The 16,013-nt window shown below is 42.4% G+C and overlaps 1 protein-coding gene across 1 annotated transcript in view; it reads right to left on the reverse strand.

Moving 5' to 3' along the window:
• XPO5 (exportin 5) overlaps window positions 1–16,013 on the reverse strand; it is a 52,994-nt gene that overhangs the window by 1,471 nt on the left and 35,510 nt on the right. The window contains exons 19-31 of the mRNA XM_015421491.1: window positions 15,584–15,683; window positions 14,392–14,573; window positions 8,582–8,682; window positions 8,030–8,126; window positions 7,346–7,482; window positions 6,483–6,580; window positions 5,801–5,847; window positions 4,860–4,954; window positions 3,505–3,582; window positions 2,853–2,935; window positions 1,641–1,748; window positions 1,330–1,467; window positions 1,020–1,184 (exon numbers count right to left, since the gene is read on the reverse strand). Coding sequence (XP_015276977.1) covers window positions 1,020–1,184; window positions 1,330–1,467; window positions 1,641–1,748; window positions 2,853–2,935; window positions 3,505–3,582; window positions 4,860–4,954; window positions 5,801–5,847; window positions 6,483–6,580; window positions 7,346–7,482; window positions 8,030–8,126; window positions 8,582–8,682; window positions 14,392–14,573; window positions 15,584–15,683 — 1,429 coding nt within the window. The remainder of the gene's footprint in view (window positions 1–1,019; window positions 1,185–1,329; window positions 1,468–1,640; window positions 1,749–2,852; window positions 2,936–3,504; window positions 3,583–4,859; window positions 4,955–5,800; window positions 5,848–6,482; window positions 6,581–7,345; window positions 7,483–8,029; window positions 8,127–8,581; window positions 8,683–14,391; window positions 14,574–15,583; window positions 15,684–16,013) is intronic.

The raw sequence follows: 16,013 nt of genomic DNA on the forward strand, positions 1-16,013 counted from the left end.
AAGCAGTGTGTGTGTGTGTGTGTCCCCCGGATCTCTTCGTCTGAGCTCCTTCTGTTTTGAGACAGCATTGTCTGATCTTTCTGTCAGCGTTGCTATTGTGTGCAGTTGTAACACATGAATAGTCTGCCTGCATTCTATGGATTGCCGAACACACCCCTTTGCTCATTCTGCAACAGTGCCTGTTTTCTTGGGGCGGGTGGCCTACAGAACTGGAACACTTTTTCCTGTCTGCCTGAAAGTAGACAGGGATGGTCCTTTGGATGAGCGGCACAATCTCTGAAGGTCTCATTGAAAGTGAATAGGGAAAAGAAAAAGATGCAGTTGGAAGCATGTTTCTCTAGGGAGGAAATGTGCACACCCTTGGAGGATGAATACTTCATGAATCTTAGTTCTGAATGTTGGTTTTTCACATTGTACCCAACCCTCTGTGACAGCACCATGCCACAGCTCTAAAATTCCAGGGAAGGCTTTAACTCCTCCTTTCCCCCTAGTTCCATGTTGCTCAGGTAGATTCCTTTGCATGTGGCAAAAGCTAATGTAGGAGACACAGTCACAAGAGGACAAAGACAATTCCAATGATGGTTAAGGCCTGGCCAGCATGCCTCTTCATCTGGAGCTGAAACATGACCAGCTTAACTTGATCTGGGAACACTGTTTTCATACAAAGTAATGAATGTTCTCCAATGATCCAGTAAGGTTCAAGCCCCTTACAATATGAACATCATCTGAGAACTTTTGGAGCTCATATCCAAGGATCAATATTGTAGGCATCTGCTGCTCACACTGAAACTTGATAACTACCTGTGGAACTTACACCACAGGGTCCTTAGCCCATTATTAGAGGCCCATAGAGCTTGCTCAACAATCTTGCTTAAGGTAAGTTACCATCATGATAGGCAGAAGCTCTAAAAACCTAGTATAAGGATTAATAGTTGATTAATGATATCCAGATAGAGTAGAAAGAAAAAGACTCTTGCCAATAAGGAGGGTGATTTCTCTGCTGTTCTACCAAGACTTACCCCAATACAACCTGCAATTAGGCGTTTGAAATGCTCCTTCCTGCGCTTGTCTGCAGCTTTCTGCAGTGTAGGGTTGAGCAGTTTGGAATCAAATTGCTCCAAGGACTCTGTTTGGATTTCTGGAACCTGTTCCATCACCGTCTTCAGTTCAGTATAGCGTGGACGCTTCAAGTAGCAAAGATGATAGTCAATGGTGAGTTGCCAGAACCGATACTGCCACATAACAAATCCCCTGCCCCCATGAGAACATAGGCATTGACTCAGTACGATCACAATTAATAATCAAAGCTGACAGCAGCCTTCTTCTTACCAAAGCCTCATAGATCTGGAAAGCCAAGTGAACAAGAGCTGCCATACAGCCATCGTGTTGTCCGTGCATCTGTAAGCCTTTCAGCACACTTGTGAAAAACCAGGTCACTGCATCAGGGATCAAAGTCCCAGGGAGCACCTATGGAAGAGACAAGCATGTAGCCAGATAGTAACTCAAGAAAGACCTGCCTGTCTTCCTGGAGTAGACAATGTCTTGCAGTCCTTCATACTATGAACAGTCCCTAAAGGGATAACCCAATTTTAGCCATACTTAACTCACCACACATTTTACTGTTGTTGCACTGGAAGTACCTGTTTGAGCAGTGGCCAGCAGAGTTGGGTGGTGGTTCTTTGGCAGGACAGGGTATCCTTCCAGGAAAGGGAAGTGAAGGCTGTTATCAGCAGAGCAGTGCTGATACTCTGGAAAAAGGAAGGTTTAATATTCATATTTCTGTAAAAGACTTGTTCTTGAAAGGACTTGAATATACTGCGATGCTGAGTATCCGTCAAGCAAAAGAACCAAATTGTCTTCCTTAACTCTACTAAAAATTCTGGCACAGACCAGGCCTATTAAAAAAGATCTTACAAGGTTTAAACCAGTTCTCCACTCAGTGCCAAAATGACTATTGCAGAAACAGCGAGAAATCTTGAGACAGTGCTAATGACTACTTGGAACTAGGAATAAGGACAGTAGGTTACCCAGGGACAACTTCAGGAGTTACAAGGATCCTGCTGATCTGCAAAGATTGTATCTTGGCTAAGGTAGCAATAAAATCTTAGAGTGTGATAAAAATCCATCTGCTTTTTTTAAAAAAAGCATATGGTTTCTCCAGAATTTTCACAGAAAATGCACCAGGTTGGATAATATGTCTATATATGGGAATGACGAAGCCCTTCGTGTTCTTTGAATCTGGGGACAGATGTAACCAACATGGTCTTCTGGCATCTATGGGGCCAAGCTTCGGGAAAGTAAGCATTTTCTGCTGTAAAAAAAACCTGCCCCACCCTTTTGTCCACAGAACTGGCATCTCATCTTCAAAGCAAAATGAAGGAAAGAAATGACCCACTGTCATCCAATATGCCTTTGGGGGTCTTCTAAGTCTTGTAGCAATTAGCTGTGTTTCAGGAGTTCTCTCCATGAAACACCCAAGCTTATTGCCAGGCCCCTATATCATCTTCTAGTGAATCAAACAGGGAAGGGGGAGAGGTGAGTGCTGTAGATTTTTAACGGTCTCATTCACTGATACTTTCAGAACTGAGCAGCCTTTGTACTCCTGCTCTGATGTGTACAATCATGGTTGGTTTTAAAAGAAATGAAATGGTTGCTTCACTATGATTTCTCCCCTGAAGGAAGGCAGCATTAAGAGGAAACTGTTCTCAGAATTAGTTTTGCATTCTTTGTGAATTTTTACCGAACTTCCCAACTTTGGTTTGCTTTGGGGTTCATCTTCAACGGAAGGAAGTTCTCCTTTTAAAGATGAACACACCTACCCTGAGGGCGGAGCTGAAGCTCAGCTTTCTTACCTCTTGCTTCATCAAACATTTGCCCAGTTCAGTGAGCTCAGAGCTGGATGGTGGAGTCACCTCAGTGGACATCATTTCATCATCTAACAAGTAAAACGGCAACATGAACATATTCCTCCAAGGCAAAGAAGTCAGACAAACCAAGGAGCAAGAAACTGAGCTGAGCTAAAAAGACAACAGACATTTTTTGGTAACACTAGTTTTCCCCATCTTGACATAAATCTCTGTGGGATCAGCTTTCAAGACTCCCATTGAGCAAAACTACAGAAGAATTCTAATTGGAGGCAGCTACATTTGTAGAGGAAGAAAACTATTTCTTCACTGCAGTCCCAGCACAGGTTGAACTTTGAACATACCCAGCCTTCTTAGAGCCAGGTAAATTTTTGATGGCTTGGATTCCAGTATTACTGTATCCACTAGAATGTGCACTAGGACCCCATAATATAGACCAGATTACGTACGCTGTGCACTTCATGCAAAGGGCTCTCTTGACTACTGAAATGCAAAACTGTGGAAATCCCATTCACAAAATAAAGGGTACAATAAAAGCCAAGTGTAGAGATAGCCAAGATTGGATTTATACATTTAAAGAGAAATGATTCTTGTAGAGGGCCTCAAATGTTAGGGAGAAAGAACATATTTCAGTACCCACCATCTCCATCTGCAGCAACAGCAGCAGCAGCAACAGCATTATTCTGTTCAGCACTCTTCTTTGAGACACAGCATACAGCTGCAAATACATCAGAGGAAAAGAGACATCACACATTCCCCACAAGGCAAAGCATTTTGTTCCTCCTCTGCAATGCTTGACTTATACTCTCTCTTCTAGAGAACTGAAACAAGTTTGAAAAGGAGAACTAATTTCCACAATTGTGCTAAATTCCTCTAAACAAATAATTGTGTACTGTTAAGTCACAATTGACTCATGGTGATCCCTCATGGGGGTTTTCAAGGCAAGAGATGAGAAGAGGTGGTTTGTTATTACCTTCCTCTGCATAGCAACCCCACTCATCCTAGGTGGTCTCCCATCCAAGTACTGACCGTGGCCAACCCTATTTAGCTTCTGAGATCTGATGAGATCAGGCTAAATACCTCTAGAGAGCATTATGTGTTCCAAGCCTACTCTGGAACCACAAGAGGCCTTTCACAGTCCAAAGTAGTGTTAGGAGTAGTTTAGGGATCATTGGATCAAATTATTACTTGCCTATAGAGCTAAGACTCAGCAGTCAAAGCCAAGCAGTTCAAATTCTGACCTCACTTGGCATTATTTTGACCTGTGGCTTTAAGATTTCATATCTGTGGAGAAATCTTCCCTGTCAGTTTATCTGATAAGAAACCAGTACATCTGATACAGAATCTCTGCATATGGCAAAGGATTCCAAGCCAGATTTCAAAAGACAGTCTAAGATCTCCCTAGTGTTAGCACTTCTATTAACACTTGCCATTATCCTGTGTGATCTAAGAATGTACCATAGAACCTACCTAACACTCCAATGCCACCGTGTGGTTTGGGTGTTTGCCTAAGCAAATAAGTGAAGGAGTGAAAATGTCTTCAACTAACCCAAAGTTAGTTGGGGGCCTCATGTTTGACACCCCTGAACTAAATATTAAGACATCACCTACTGGTTACGTACTCAAAAGATTTCTCAGCCAAGAAAAATTGTATACAAATTTCAATCTGATTATAATGGATACAATTTTTTTAAAATCTCACAGTTAATAAAGATCTATTGAACATGTATTGAATGTTAAATCACTTTTATCTGTATCTCAACCAAGATTTGCCCTAAGAACCCAGAAGCTGATAAAATAATACCTTGACAAGAATAGAAATCTTTGTGGATATGAAGAGCAAATCTATAAGCACCTATGTCTGGGGAAGCCCTCTGAAAGCACAGTGATCCTGCAGACCCCAGTATAAACATTACCACAGGCGTGCCCTCTGTGCTTCTAAGCACTTAACACAGATGGTTCAGGCTTTCCATGCAACTTACTACTATTACTCACTGATCAAGTCCATGACTTCTCGGGTGAGCAGCCTAACCAGCTGTTCCTCCAACATTTCCTGGGATTCTGGGTTGTCATCAGTTGTGTCCTCATCACTGATGGGAGAGAGGGTGGCAGAATTGACTGTTACAGTATAAACATGAGGGAGCCAGCTGATACTAGGCACAAGCCTTAACTTTGTAGGAATTCTAGCTCTCAAGCCTGGAAGACTTTTAAAAACGTTTTCTACAGCTTTACTGTGGGAGGAAAACTTACTATTACTTGCAATCAAGCTATACTAGAGGTGGGCAGCCTTTGGCACATCTGTCAACAGTGACACACTAGACTGTATTTCTTTGCACTCAGGATTAGATCTCTGCCTGAACTACTGAGGCATTGGCAGCACTGCTAGGGCCAGTGGTGTGGGAGAAGACAAGAAGTATGGTTTATGCCTGTCATTGCCTCCCAGACCCGCAAAGCCACCAGCCGAGTCCTGGGTGAATCCCTGAGATACTAGCGGTGCCACTGGGACATGGCTTGCTCCAAAGGTGCCTGGCTAAGTACAGCCTTTGCCTCTCTCCCCAGTCACACCATTTTGTTTGCTGGCACACCACCATGCTGCTATTTTTTGATACTTGGGCAATACAAAGTTCTGTCCAAAGGACAAGTTACAGGCAAGGACCATTTCTTTTGCCAAGCCTCAAAAGAGTGGAGAACAAGTTGCAGCACAATTAGCAGCTACTGATATCAAACCCAACTGCAGAACCAGGGAACTGGTCACTCCAGAAGTATTCTCCAGAGGGAAGCATTTTTGTATTCCTACTTGCTATGAATACCCCCTTCAGGATATGTTTAATATGATCCTGGGAGGAACTGCTGCAGACCAACAGTGGAAGGGTAAATAGAAAGATAGACGTTTCAAGCAGCAGTCTTTTCTGTCCTGATTAAGCCACCACTCTTACCAAAGCAGACCCCGTTGGTTGATGACTTGCCATTTCTGGGACAGCCTCTATCAGAGAAGGGGGGAAAAAGCAACACAAAACAGCATGACAACTAATGGCATACTCTCAGCAGCATGCATATTTTCTGTATTAAAAGGTGTTTTTTTAAGATTCCACATCAAGGCAACCCAAATGCTATGTCAATAAAAACTGTATTCGGTAACTTGTGTGTATTATGCAACTGAGCAGCTATTGACATAATCCAGTCTGCTTCTGTTTTTCCTCCACATATAAATAAAAAAAAAACAGCATCGAAGCACACAAAAACACATTCTCCCCTCCTTGCACTGGAAAATCTGTGCAGTTATATCCTTCACACACATTTGCGATTTCACCAGGCATTGAGCACGTAGTTTGACACTCCTAGGCCCACTACTGGACTATAATATAAATCAAAGCCACTGTGCTACATTGATTCTAGCTTTGGTCTTGGGTGTCAGAAACCCAGGTTGGAATCTGTCTCCAGTCATGAAACTTGCTGTGTATTTGGGCACGTTCCCATTCTGAGCTTCTTGGAGAAAGGGCTGGATGTAGGTGTAACAAACACCTAAGAAAAAACTCTGATAACGGCATGGAAACGCTGACCTGTACTAGCAGCTAACGAGACAAGTCACACACACATGCATGCTCTGCATTTCCTTACCATATGTAAATAGGTGAAGAGTGGCTCAAGTATAGGGCAGATAAGAGTTTCATAGTGTTCTGGTGGGCAAGAGAGGACCAAAGATTTCACAAAGACACCTGTATAGAGCTTGTTAAAGAAGTTATGCAGCAAATATGAACATCAAGTTTTTAAGATTCCACATCGAGGCAACCCAAATGCTGTGTCACCAGCTGGCCCTGCTGGTAGACCTCCTGATGGCACCTAGGTTTTGATCACTGTGTGACACAGAGTGCTAGAATGGATGGGCATTGGCTTAATCCAACATGGCTTCTCTTTCTTATCAACATTTTCCTGATGCAAACGTCCTACTGACACAAAGTTCTTCTTTACTGATAAAGCCTTCCAGGCAACACAGCATCACCAACAGTAATCTTGAAGAACTTCTCCAGAGCCCTCCAACTCCTTTCCTGATGTGTTTTTAGAAAGTGGGTGTGGCCAAGTGGGGCCTTTGCCTAGCACATCTTTTGATTCGCCATGCAGATGTTTAGGAAGTTGCCACCCACAGCACAAGTATCTTCACTGCATGACTGAAGGTATGCTGTGTATGTAAGAAAATATGTTTAAACAATATGTTCATTTTAAAAGGCATCATGGTAAATAGAGCTTCTGCCTCAAATGTTTAAGAGTTTGTATTAAGAGTTAATGTATAACCTCACTCACTGACATTTTGTGGTTGGCTCTGCCTCCTGCAGTGGAATTTCAAAGGTACCTGCAGGGTCAAAAAGGCTGAGGATCCCATCTTGATTGAATTGTGTTATATTTTTTAATCTGCCTTGATCCTCAGCAAGAATGGCAGGCTACAAATGAAGTAAATAAACATATATACAATGAACAAAGGATACGAAGCATAGGGCGGAGTCTGTAGTCAGGGATATTGTTAAGATTGACAAAGGCAGAGTTAAGAAGTTCAGTGGCTAGGCCATCGATAGTGTAGAAATCTTGCTGCATTGATGAGCCGGCGTTCCCCAGAATGTGAAAGCTGCAATTCAAATGGTACAGGTCCAGGATCTTATGACCAGAAAGATACTGCCTCTGTAAATGGGGATTCTACTACATTATCAGAACCAATAAATTAGCCAGGAATTTGCAAAACTCTTTAGGGTCATCTGAGCTGATGACCATTAATGCAACTGGTAATGTTCAGTTCCATAACTTAATTGGTTATCTACTAAAAACAGGAATTTCGGTTATCCTCGCAAAATTTTTATCATGCATCTTTGCATTGTTAGGAATACAAACATACTGAGGGTAGTAACTTTAATGGAATGTGAGAAGCATCAGCTGATTAGAACAGAGAATGCAATGGCCTCTTTCACCAGGATTATGTGATGCAATGAGATTTTACAAAACAGAATATCCTGCCGAGGAAACTGATGTTGTGACAGGCTATGCAAATTCACTGAATGAATTTCTCTCTGCTTCTGGTTATTTGGGTACTAAAGAAACTGTAATATAAAAAACAAAGTCATCTCCAGACTATTAGTACGCACCAATATGGTACTATTGGAAACCACTGAGGGTCTTACCAGTTGTCATACATGGTGCAAAAAAACCCTTGCATCCTTTCCAAGACTGTTTTGTAAACAGGAGAATCATAAAGCTCCAGAAGAGGTTGAGGAAGGCCTAAGAAGAGGAAACTAGTATCAGCAAAGCAAAGTCACCATCAGAAACACAGAACTTGCTAATGGAAAAACTAATCACTAGTGAGAATCACGAAAGGATACTGTTCTGAAAGCATTTACAAGGGAACAAAAACTTGCAGAAGAACCCCCAACAGAAGGTTGAGGTGTCATGCACTGCTGTTGGGAAATGCAGTGTGTGTGTGTGTGTGGGGTGGATTTTGCCCCTACATACACCAGGGAAGGTGCAGGCAGGAACTCAGACAACTGTGTGTAACTTCTTGGGGGAAGCTATCTCAGCCTTTAGGGATCAGTGATATAGAAAAATGAAGCTTTTGACTGTTTTAAGGAGACTCTGATTATAGTTACTGAGCATGAAAATAGTTCCTGCATTTTGAAAAGGATGAAGGATTTGTAAGGTAGACAGAGACCATGAAAGCACTGTCAGTGGATACTTACCTAGGATGGCATTTTTCTCAACTTCCAGCATGTCCAAGGCTTTTGCAAAAGTTTCCCCCAATTTACCCATCATCTCTGGCATGTACAGAATGTTGTGGGTCCTGGAACAGAACAAGGAGTCACAATGTCAACAACTGTGCCCATTAGCCATCTGGCAGTGGGAAATTGCCTTCAGCTTGTGAACAGCTCCTGTGTCAGGTGATGAGGAAGGTGAGACCAAGCACTTGTGCATGGGATCCCCCTTCCTTACCAAGAAAAACACACATCTGTTGGGGACATGGAGAAGACTCCACTTTGCGCAGAGGGTACCAGCTGCCCCACACAACAGTTACCCTCAGCTCACCTCATCTCAGCCCTCTGAAATGCTGGCTGCAATGCACAAGAGAAGGCCACTGTCGGAAAGAGGCCCCATAACCCACAAGCAAGTTAGGTTTCTAGCAAGATCCTTTGCTCCCACTGGCTTGCAGAGGAAAGGCTGCCTCACCTCTGAAACACACACACACACACTGCCCCCCTAAGGATGGGTCACAGTCCCTAGAATGGCAGGTGGCACTGGATGAATGTAGCAGCTTAGCAGTGTGCTCACATGCTATAAGCAGCTGTGTAGCAGCGAGATGCCCCCTCCTAAAGGGAGCACAGCTCTGCATTAACCACAGCCAGGGAGGGACCCCCGTTCAGCCAAAGGTGACCTCTCTCTTGCCATCCAGGCCAAACAGGGTCCCTCACCAGATAGTTGTAACATCTGAGTGGGGAGGGGAAGGGTCTCTGTCTCACCTACCTCTCTCCTTTGAGACCTCAGACCTCCACTCAGGGCTTCGGCAACTGCACACAGCACAAATTCAGCAGCCAAACGGCACAGCAGCCTCCGCCAAACCTGCAATGCCACTGTGCCTGCTGCTAGAGGTGATCAAGGGTAACTCAGTATCTCCCCCTAGAGCAGCATTTTCCCAAAGTGAGAGAATACAGGGAGGAGAACAAAGGACTAGGACGTGAGGCGGCCGGGGCAGGCCTCTCAATTGCTTTCCAGTGTCTCAGCTTTCATTTTTTAGAAGTCTCTAGCTGTTATACTTGTGAAGAAAACCTTCAAGAACGTGACCCAAGTGCAATCAATGCAGCGATGTCTGCCTGAGCTTGCAGAGAGCCTGGAACAATAGCTGTGAACTGCCCATTCATTTCAAAGGGTGCTAACAGAGGCTGCAAAAAAGGAGAAGCATTGTATTATGAAGACCAAATAACGATTAGTTTTGGCTAAGCCTTTAAGCACCACATTAGGGGCTTTATTGTCTAATCATTTTTGTTACCCCCAAGACAATGCCAACTTGGAGAAGTATGCAAAATGCTGCCCTAGGGGACTTGCACATCCCAGTATGATAACCAAACCCCCTTTCAGAGAGCCCCAAAACAGCATCAGCCAGGACCTTGTTTCTATTTTAAAACCGCTCTCTGCACAATATGGTTTTGAAGTTTTATTGCTCCAGGTTTTTGACCCACTTAATTTAAGGCAGAACAGGTTTTCCCAAACTGGAGTACTGACTCTCATAGAATGGGCAGTAAGGAATGCATAGCTATCGGGTGTAAATGGTACAGCCCGACCTTCTTGCAAAACATGCTTACATGCTCAGTATACAAGGATGGGGCTGTCAGTAATATGACAGGAGAAAACAGAAAATTCTAGCTGGCTAAACTAAGGATGCTAAGGAATGTAGTGGTCAGCATCTTCTCCTAGATGTGCCTGATGAAAAAAAAAGTGCATATCTCTGTAGGTTAACACTTCTTATCGTAGAACCCTGAGCCCACTTGTGGGGAGGGTGAAATATAAATTCAGAAAAATAAAATAAATATTATCATTTGATTTTAAGCGGCTCATTGACGGTAGTTGTTTGAATTTGGGATGCACTAGGAGACAGTACGAACGTTCTCAACCCAACTGTCAAAAATGAAGGCAGAGAACTGGAGATAGTAATGAAGAGACAGAAACGTTTTAAAGTATACTAGGGCATTGGGAAGCATGTCTGAAGCAATGAGCAGTGCACTTGCGTGGCCTAATAGACACTTGACCTCAAACTGTCCCAGGCATCAAAGACATTTCCTGATTACTGAAAAACAGCATGAGTCTTTCCAGCACTTCTCAGAGGTCCAGCAGGCGGAGGGAGAGAGAAGGTAACTGAGCCAGAGTAGGGCCCTTAATACTCCACAACAGCAGCATCTTGTTTGCTTATCCTTATTTCATGGTACGTTTACTTACTACTACTACTGATAAAATCCCTTAAACTTATAGTGAAAGTATTTATTGGGCAAGTCACCTATGCAGAATTTAAATGAGGAACAGTCTTAAATGGAAATTAGTTACCAGGACAAACTGCCTTAAGATGAATGCAAATGTAGAGTGTGTTTTAACAAGGCCACATATACATGACACAAAGTATTATTATAAGTAGGCTTGTTTAAGATGAGGCAAAAATTATTTCCTAGGTATACATGGGGTTGGTTCCAGACTAATATTTCCATAGACACAAAGACTTCCACCCATGGACTGTGATTTCCTCCTTCCCCAGCAGCCTCAAATGCCACACACCCCTAATCCTGGGGGTTCCTCTCCTCCAGGAATTTGGGGGGGGGGGAGAATCACACTCTGCAGGTGGAATTTCTTGCACCTACAGAAACATTAGTCTGGATCCAATTATGGGGAAAAAACCAGTCACCCAGCCCTCATCAGCCCCTAATTATTGTCCTCAGCAGTTCCCAAAAGTTGTCTTTCCATGCACAACGTCATCCCTTGAATTACTCTTCCCTTGCCCATCTTTTGACCATTCTCCCAAACTTGCTGTCTCCCATTTTGTTTTTCAGATGTACAAGAATAGGACAGTGGCTGCAAGGGTGTCAGTCAGAAGAGAGAGGGAATCATTAAACAATGATTGGTCCTGTTTAACGCACAGCCCTCAAATGGCAGCCACAGAAGAACCTTCTCTGTATAGAATACTTTGTTCTACTGTAAAGATCCACAGGCCCAGGAAGAGGTAGTGGGTGAACACAAAGTGTCTCATTAACTCTGCACAAAAGGACAGAAGGTACCATTATTCTGGTTCAGAATCCACCAAGAAGTAAAAACTGCAGTAGAACAAGAAAAGCTGACAAGTGGTTAGAAAAATTGAGCTATCAAGGGTAAAAGGAGTAAGGTGAGAATCCTGCAGAAACATCCAACAAAATGCAACTAGGCAGCCAACAGGAAAGTTAGATCAAGAAGAAAGTTTACCATATAGCAATGAATTTTGTAAACTGAAAAGCTTGCACTGATTTAAAGCTGTTACATGTTAACTATATACAATTAATTGGTCATCTTCCCAATGGCTTAACAAAAACAGCTTTACACACAACTTACCTTTATTCAGACTATTAGCTGTATTCACAGCTTCATCTGATACAGAGCACAAGGTACCATGCAAGAAACCCAGAGAAGAACAAGTACAGCTATTTACTTGATGTTATTATTTTTCCAGATGTGATCATTCATGACAGCAGCGCCTTGTGTTCAAATTTGCATCCACCCAAGGCCTTTTAATATTCTCGTAATCCAGTTCTTTGGCACTAGCAAATTCTGGGATTGTGCACTTATGTGCTACTTAGTTGAACAACACTTAGTGAATTCACTGTAAAAGGGAAGGGAGCCATGACCAGTCGTAGAGCATGTCCTTTGTATGCAGAACATCCCAGGTTCACTTTTTGGCATCACCAGTTAAGAGATCTCAGTTATCTGATTTTGGGAAAGCCCTTTCTCTACCTTGAGAACCCAGTCCTAGTAAATGATACAGAAGGCAAGTAGAAATCATGGTCTGATTTAGTATAGGACAGCACTATGTATTCAAGATGCCCACTCAGGCAAGGTACGATAGTAAGAGGCATCCGTCACCCTCAGTGTTTTTAGACAGAAAAGTGAAATAAACAAAATGGGAACTGTGCCATTTCAGACTGCAGGGGATACAGTATCTTAAACCACTATGTTAAAAAATAGCATATCTGTGAGAAAAGTTTTAATACAACCCATTCTGTGTTCTAGCTTTTTACATGCTGAGTAATTTATTTCATGCAAATAACGCAGTTTCTTGCCAGCAGTCTGAAGGGCTACATATAGCCCATACTATCTTCTCAAAGGTCTACCAGTGCATTCCCATCTTCATCGACTAGACGTACAGAACAGGCTACAAACTCTTAGAGAAAGGACAATTTACTTTAGGATGTGGCTGTCATGAGTGGTGTTGCAATTTTTATTTTAAAAAGTACTAATTGCTTTTTAAATAGAAAGTGATGAGCAGCACCCTCTAGAGTCGGATTTGACTGGCTTTTGAGCAAGGGAAACCTTTTATAATCCAAGGTAGAACTTCAGATAAGGAGCAATGCATAACCATCAGGTTTGGTTCTCTAGCTCTGTACCCAGAATACTGAAAAAGACCAGGAGCCTTCAAGTTGCAATACAGATGAAGTTGAGTGCCACATGGCCATTGTGTTAGAATAGCATAGAGACCAACTCACGCTCCAGTATGGATAGTATTTAACAAAAGAAAAGACAGACAAAGCTCACATATGGGAGGTGCTAACATAAAAGCTCTTGGCCTTTATCAGTGGTGTTTCAAATACTATGTAAATACTGGAAGACGGCACTGGTTATCATAATCCTCATTAAATAAAGAATGTGCATTGTGTTGCATCAGTATCACAGCTAGATGATCTATGTATTTCCTGTGACAAATGTTGTTTTGCACAATCATTCTAGCTCAGACCACATATTCATCTGGTCTAGCTTCCTCTCTGAGAGTACACTATGTGTCAGAGGAGCATTCACCTCACGGAGAGTACTTCAGCATGTACAGTGATTTATCAGGGTTGCTCCTCAGCAAACATTTAGCCTGTCTAGTTTCATAAAACTTGCCATTTTAGTATTCAGCAGTGTCTTCCTAAGCATCAAAATCAGCTTAACTGAATTAGGCTGACCTGAACTCCCCCTCCTTATTTCCCACCCAATTTGGTTGAACTATAACATCAGTGGAGTTGAGATCCCATCTCATCATTTCCCCACAAGACACGAGGCAAATAAACTCCCAAGAAGAAAAAAATGCTAGGTTGAGAAAGAGTCTCAATATGTCTGCCACCAATATTATCAGCAATTATGTCTTTCAGGAGATAATGCGTTAACCTCTACAGTAAAAGGAGCTCAGCGTTTGAGAATGAGCTTGAAGCTTAAAATGAGGTGTGGAGAGTAGATAGAAAATGCACAACAGTAAAGATCATAGGCCGTTTGGCAGGCCTGAGGTAAGGTCAAGAATGTGTGAAAAGCTGCATTTAATTTTATAACTGGAAGAAAGCAACCCCGTCAGAATCTATCGTGTTTTATATCCCATCCTTCTTCAAGGAGCTCAGGATTGAGTGGATTATACTCTCCTCTCCAATTTTATCCTTACAACCCTATGGACTAGGTCAAGTTGGTGTGTGCAATTTCTCTTGCCCCCCATTTCCATCTTAACAACCTCCTTGTGAAGTAGGTTAGGCTGAGAGCAAATGACTGGCCTCAGATTGCTCAAGGAGGTTCAGGGTGAGTGGAAATTTTAACCCATCCCTCCCTGATCCTAGTCCAAAACTCTAACTGCTACACTACACCAAATCTCCCCAAGTTCCAAAAGGCAGGACAGAATTGTTCTCATCTTCAATGCAATACAGAAGTTCCTCAGCAGTAGATTTCATGGGAAAACTGGCTGCTCTGAGTGCCACTGTTCCCAGCATTTTCACTACAAGACCAGAATCATGCGGCCTGGACTCACCTTATGAGAGCAAGCAAGTTGTCAAGAAGTTTCAGGACCTGCACAGAGCAAGGGTTACGATAGATAGGATTGCCATTAGGCATGTACCCAACCACAAATCCTCCAGCCTTTGCCTCTTCCAGTGAAGTGGGCCAACGTGCACGTTTCACAACTCCCAGAATGGTGTACACACAAAAGCTTATCTATACAGAAACAAACAGATGTCAAGAGAATCCTTCTAAGTGAGGGGGAAAGTGAACAAGAGGTTGAAAGAGTAATTTCCCTTGGAAGTGCATCATTCTTAAGGTTTTTTATTCTATCTATGGAGATCACTTTTGATTAGGAAAAAAGCATGCTCACAAATGTGTGATGAACATCTGACAACACAAGTACTGCTTCCCACCTTGGACTGAAAATCTGTATTTACATTATTTATACTCTGCCTTTCTCACTGAGACTCAAGGTGGTTTACACAGTGTAAATCAAATACAGTCAACAGGATGGGGCATCTAATAATAAACAATGTAACAGGACTGGGATTGCAGAAATCTGAACAAAGCATCCTAATGCACTTGCCCTGCCTTATCCTAGAGCTCTCTTTAAGAACTTCATTTCCCAAAGATTTACTATGCTTTCCCAAAAAAACCCAATAGTATAAAAATGCAGTAGGCCTGGATTATAACAGGAAGGTGGGAAGAAAACTGGATGATTTCATATTACTGCGCTGACATCTCAAAGTAGCCCATCTCTGACAGAAGCCATCTGCCACTCTGCAATATGAAAGCTTTTAATAGCCTAGACCAAAAAAATCAGCATCTGGTCATGTCAAATCTTGCATAAAATCTTTTGCTGAAGGTCCAGTGAAAGCAATGTAGAGAAATATGTTTTATCACAGGAGCCACAATAGATTGAGTGGCCTTCCTTGCAAGAGGAATCAGCCAAATATCTAATGTGAACCCTTTTTGTCCAAAGAATTGGCATATTCCACTATCTGTGATCAGAGAATGCAATCTTTTTGTCCAAAGAATTGGCATATTCCAGACTATCTGTGATCAGAGAATGCAATATGTATTTAGAATATTTTCAAGAGGCTTAGGATATACTTGGCAAAATAAGCTAACAGTGAAGCCTATCTTTCTGTGGAAGAAAGAGGCTACAATATGACTGTCCTCTCTTTGTTACAACCTGATTTTGACAGACAATTTCTACTTACTCTAGAACGGTTGAGACCACAGGGATCTTCCATGATTGGATCTGCTATTTTGTTATCAGCACCAACGTAGCAGATAAAGTCTTCAGGATTCATCAAGACTCTGAAAATAAGGCAGGGAGTTAGAGTGGAAAATGTCTACTCCTTAGTACTAACACTCCATTGACCCAAATAATTATTGTGGGGAAAAGGCAGTTATGACAGACAGCACTTTTTAAGAGGCTTAAAAGTGCTGTACAAACAATTATAGGACTGTGAAGGGTTAATTCGTCATAAAGCCAGAAAGCCTTGAGTGACAGGCTGCTCCACGCAATCTGATTGGTCACCATCAGCTGAGCAGAAAAAAATCTTGAGAGAGTGGGATGCTGAGGGAAGTAATTTGGATTCCTGATTAACTGAGAAGGGATGTGGTGTACTGAGACCTTCTGGAAAT

Source organism: Gekko japonicus, unplaced genomic scaffold (genome assembly GCF_001447785.1).
Source record: "Gekko japonicus isolate JY-2015 unplaced genomic scaffold, Gekko_japonicus_V1.1 scaffold1012, whole genome shotgun sequence".
In the NCBI taxonomy this organism is placed as follows: domain Eukaryota; kingdom Metazoa; phylum Chordata; class Lepidosauria; order Squamata; family Gekkonidae; genus Gekko; species Gekko japonicus.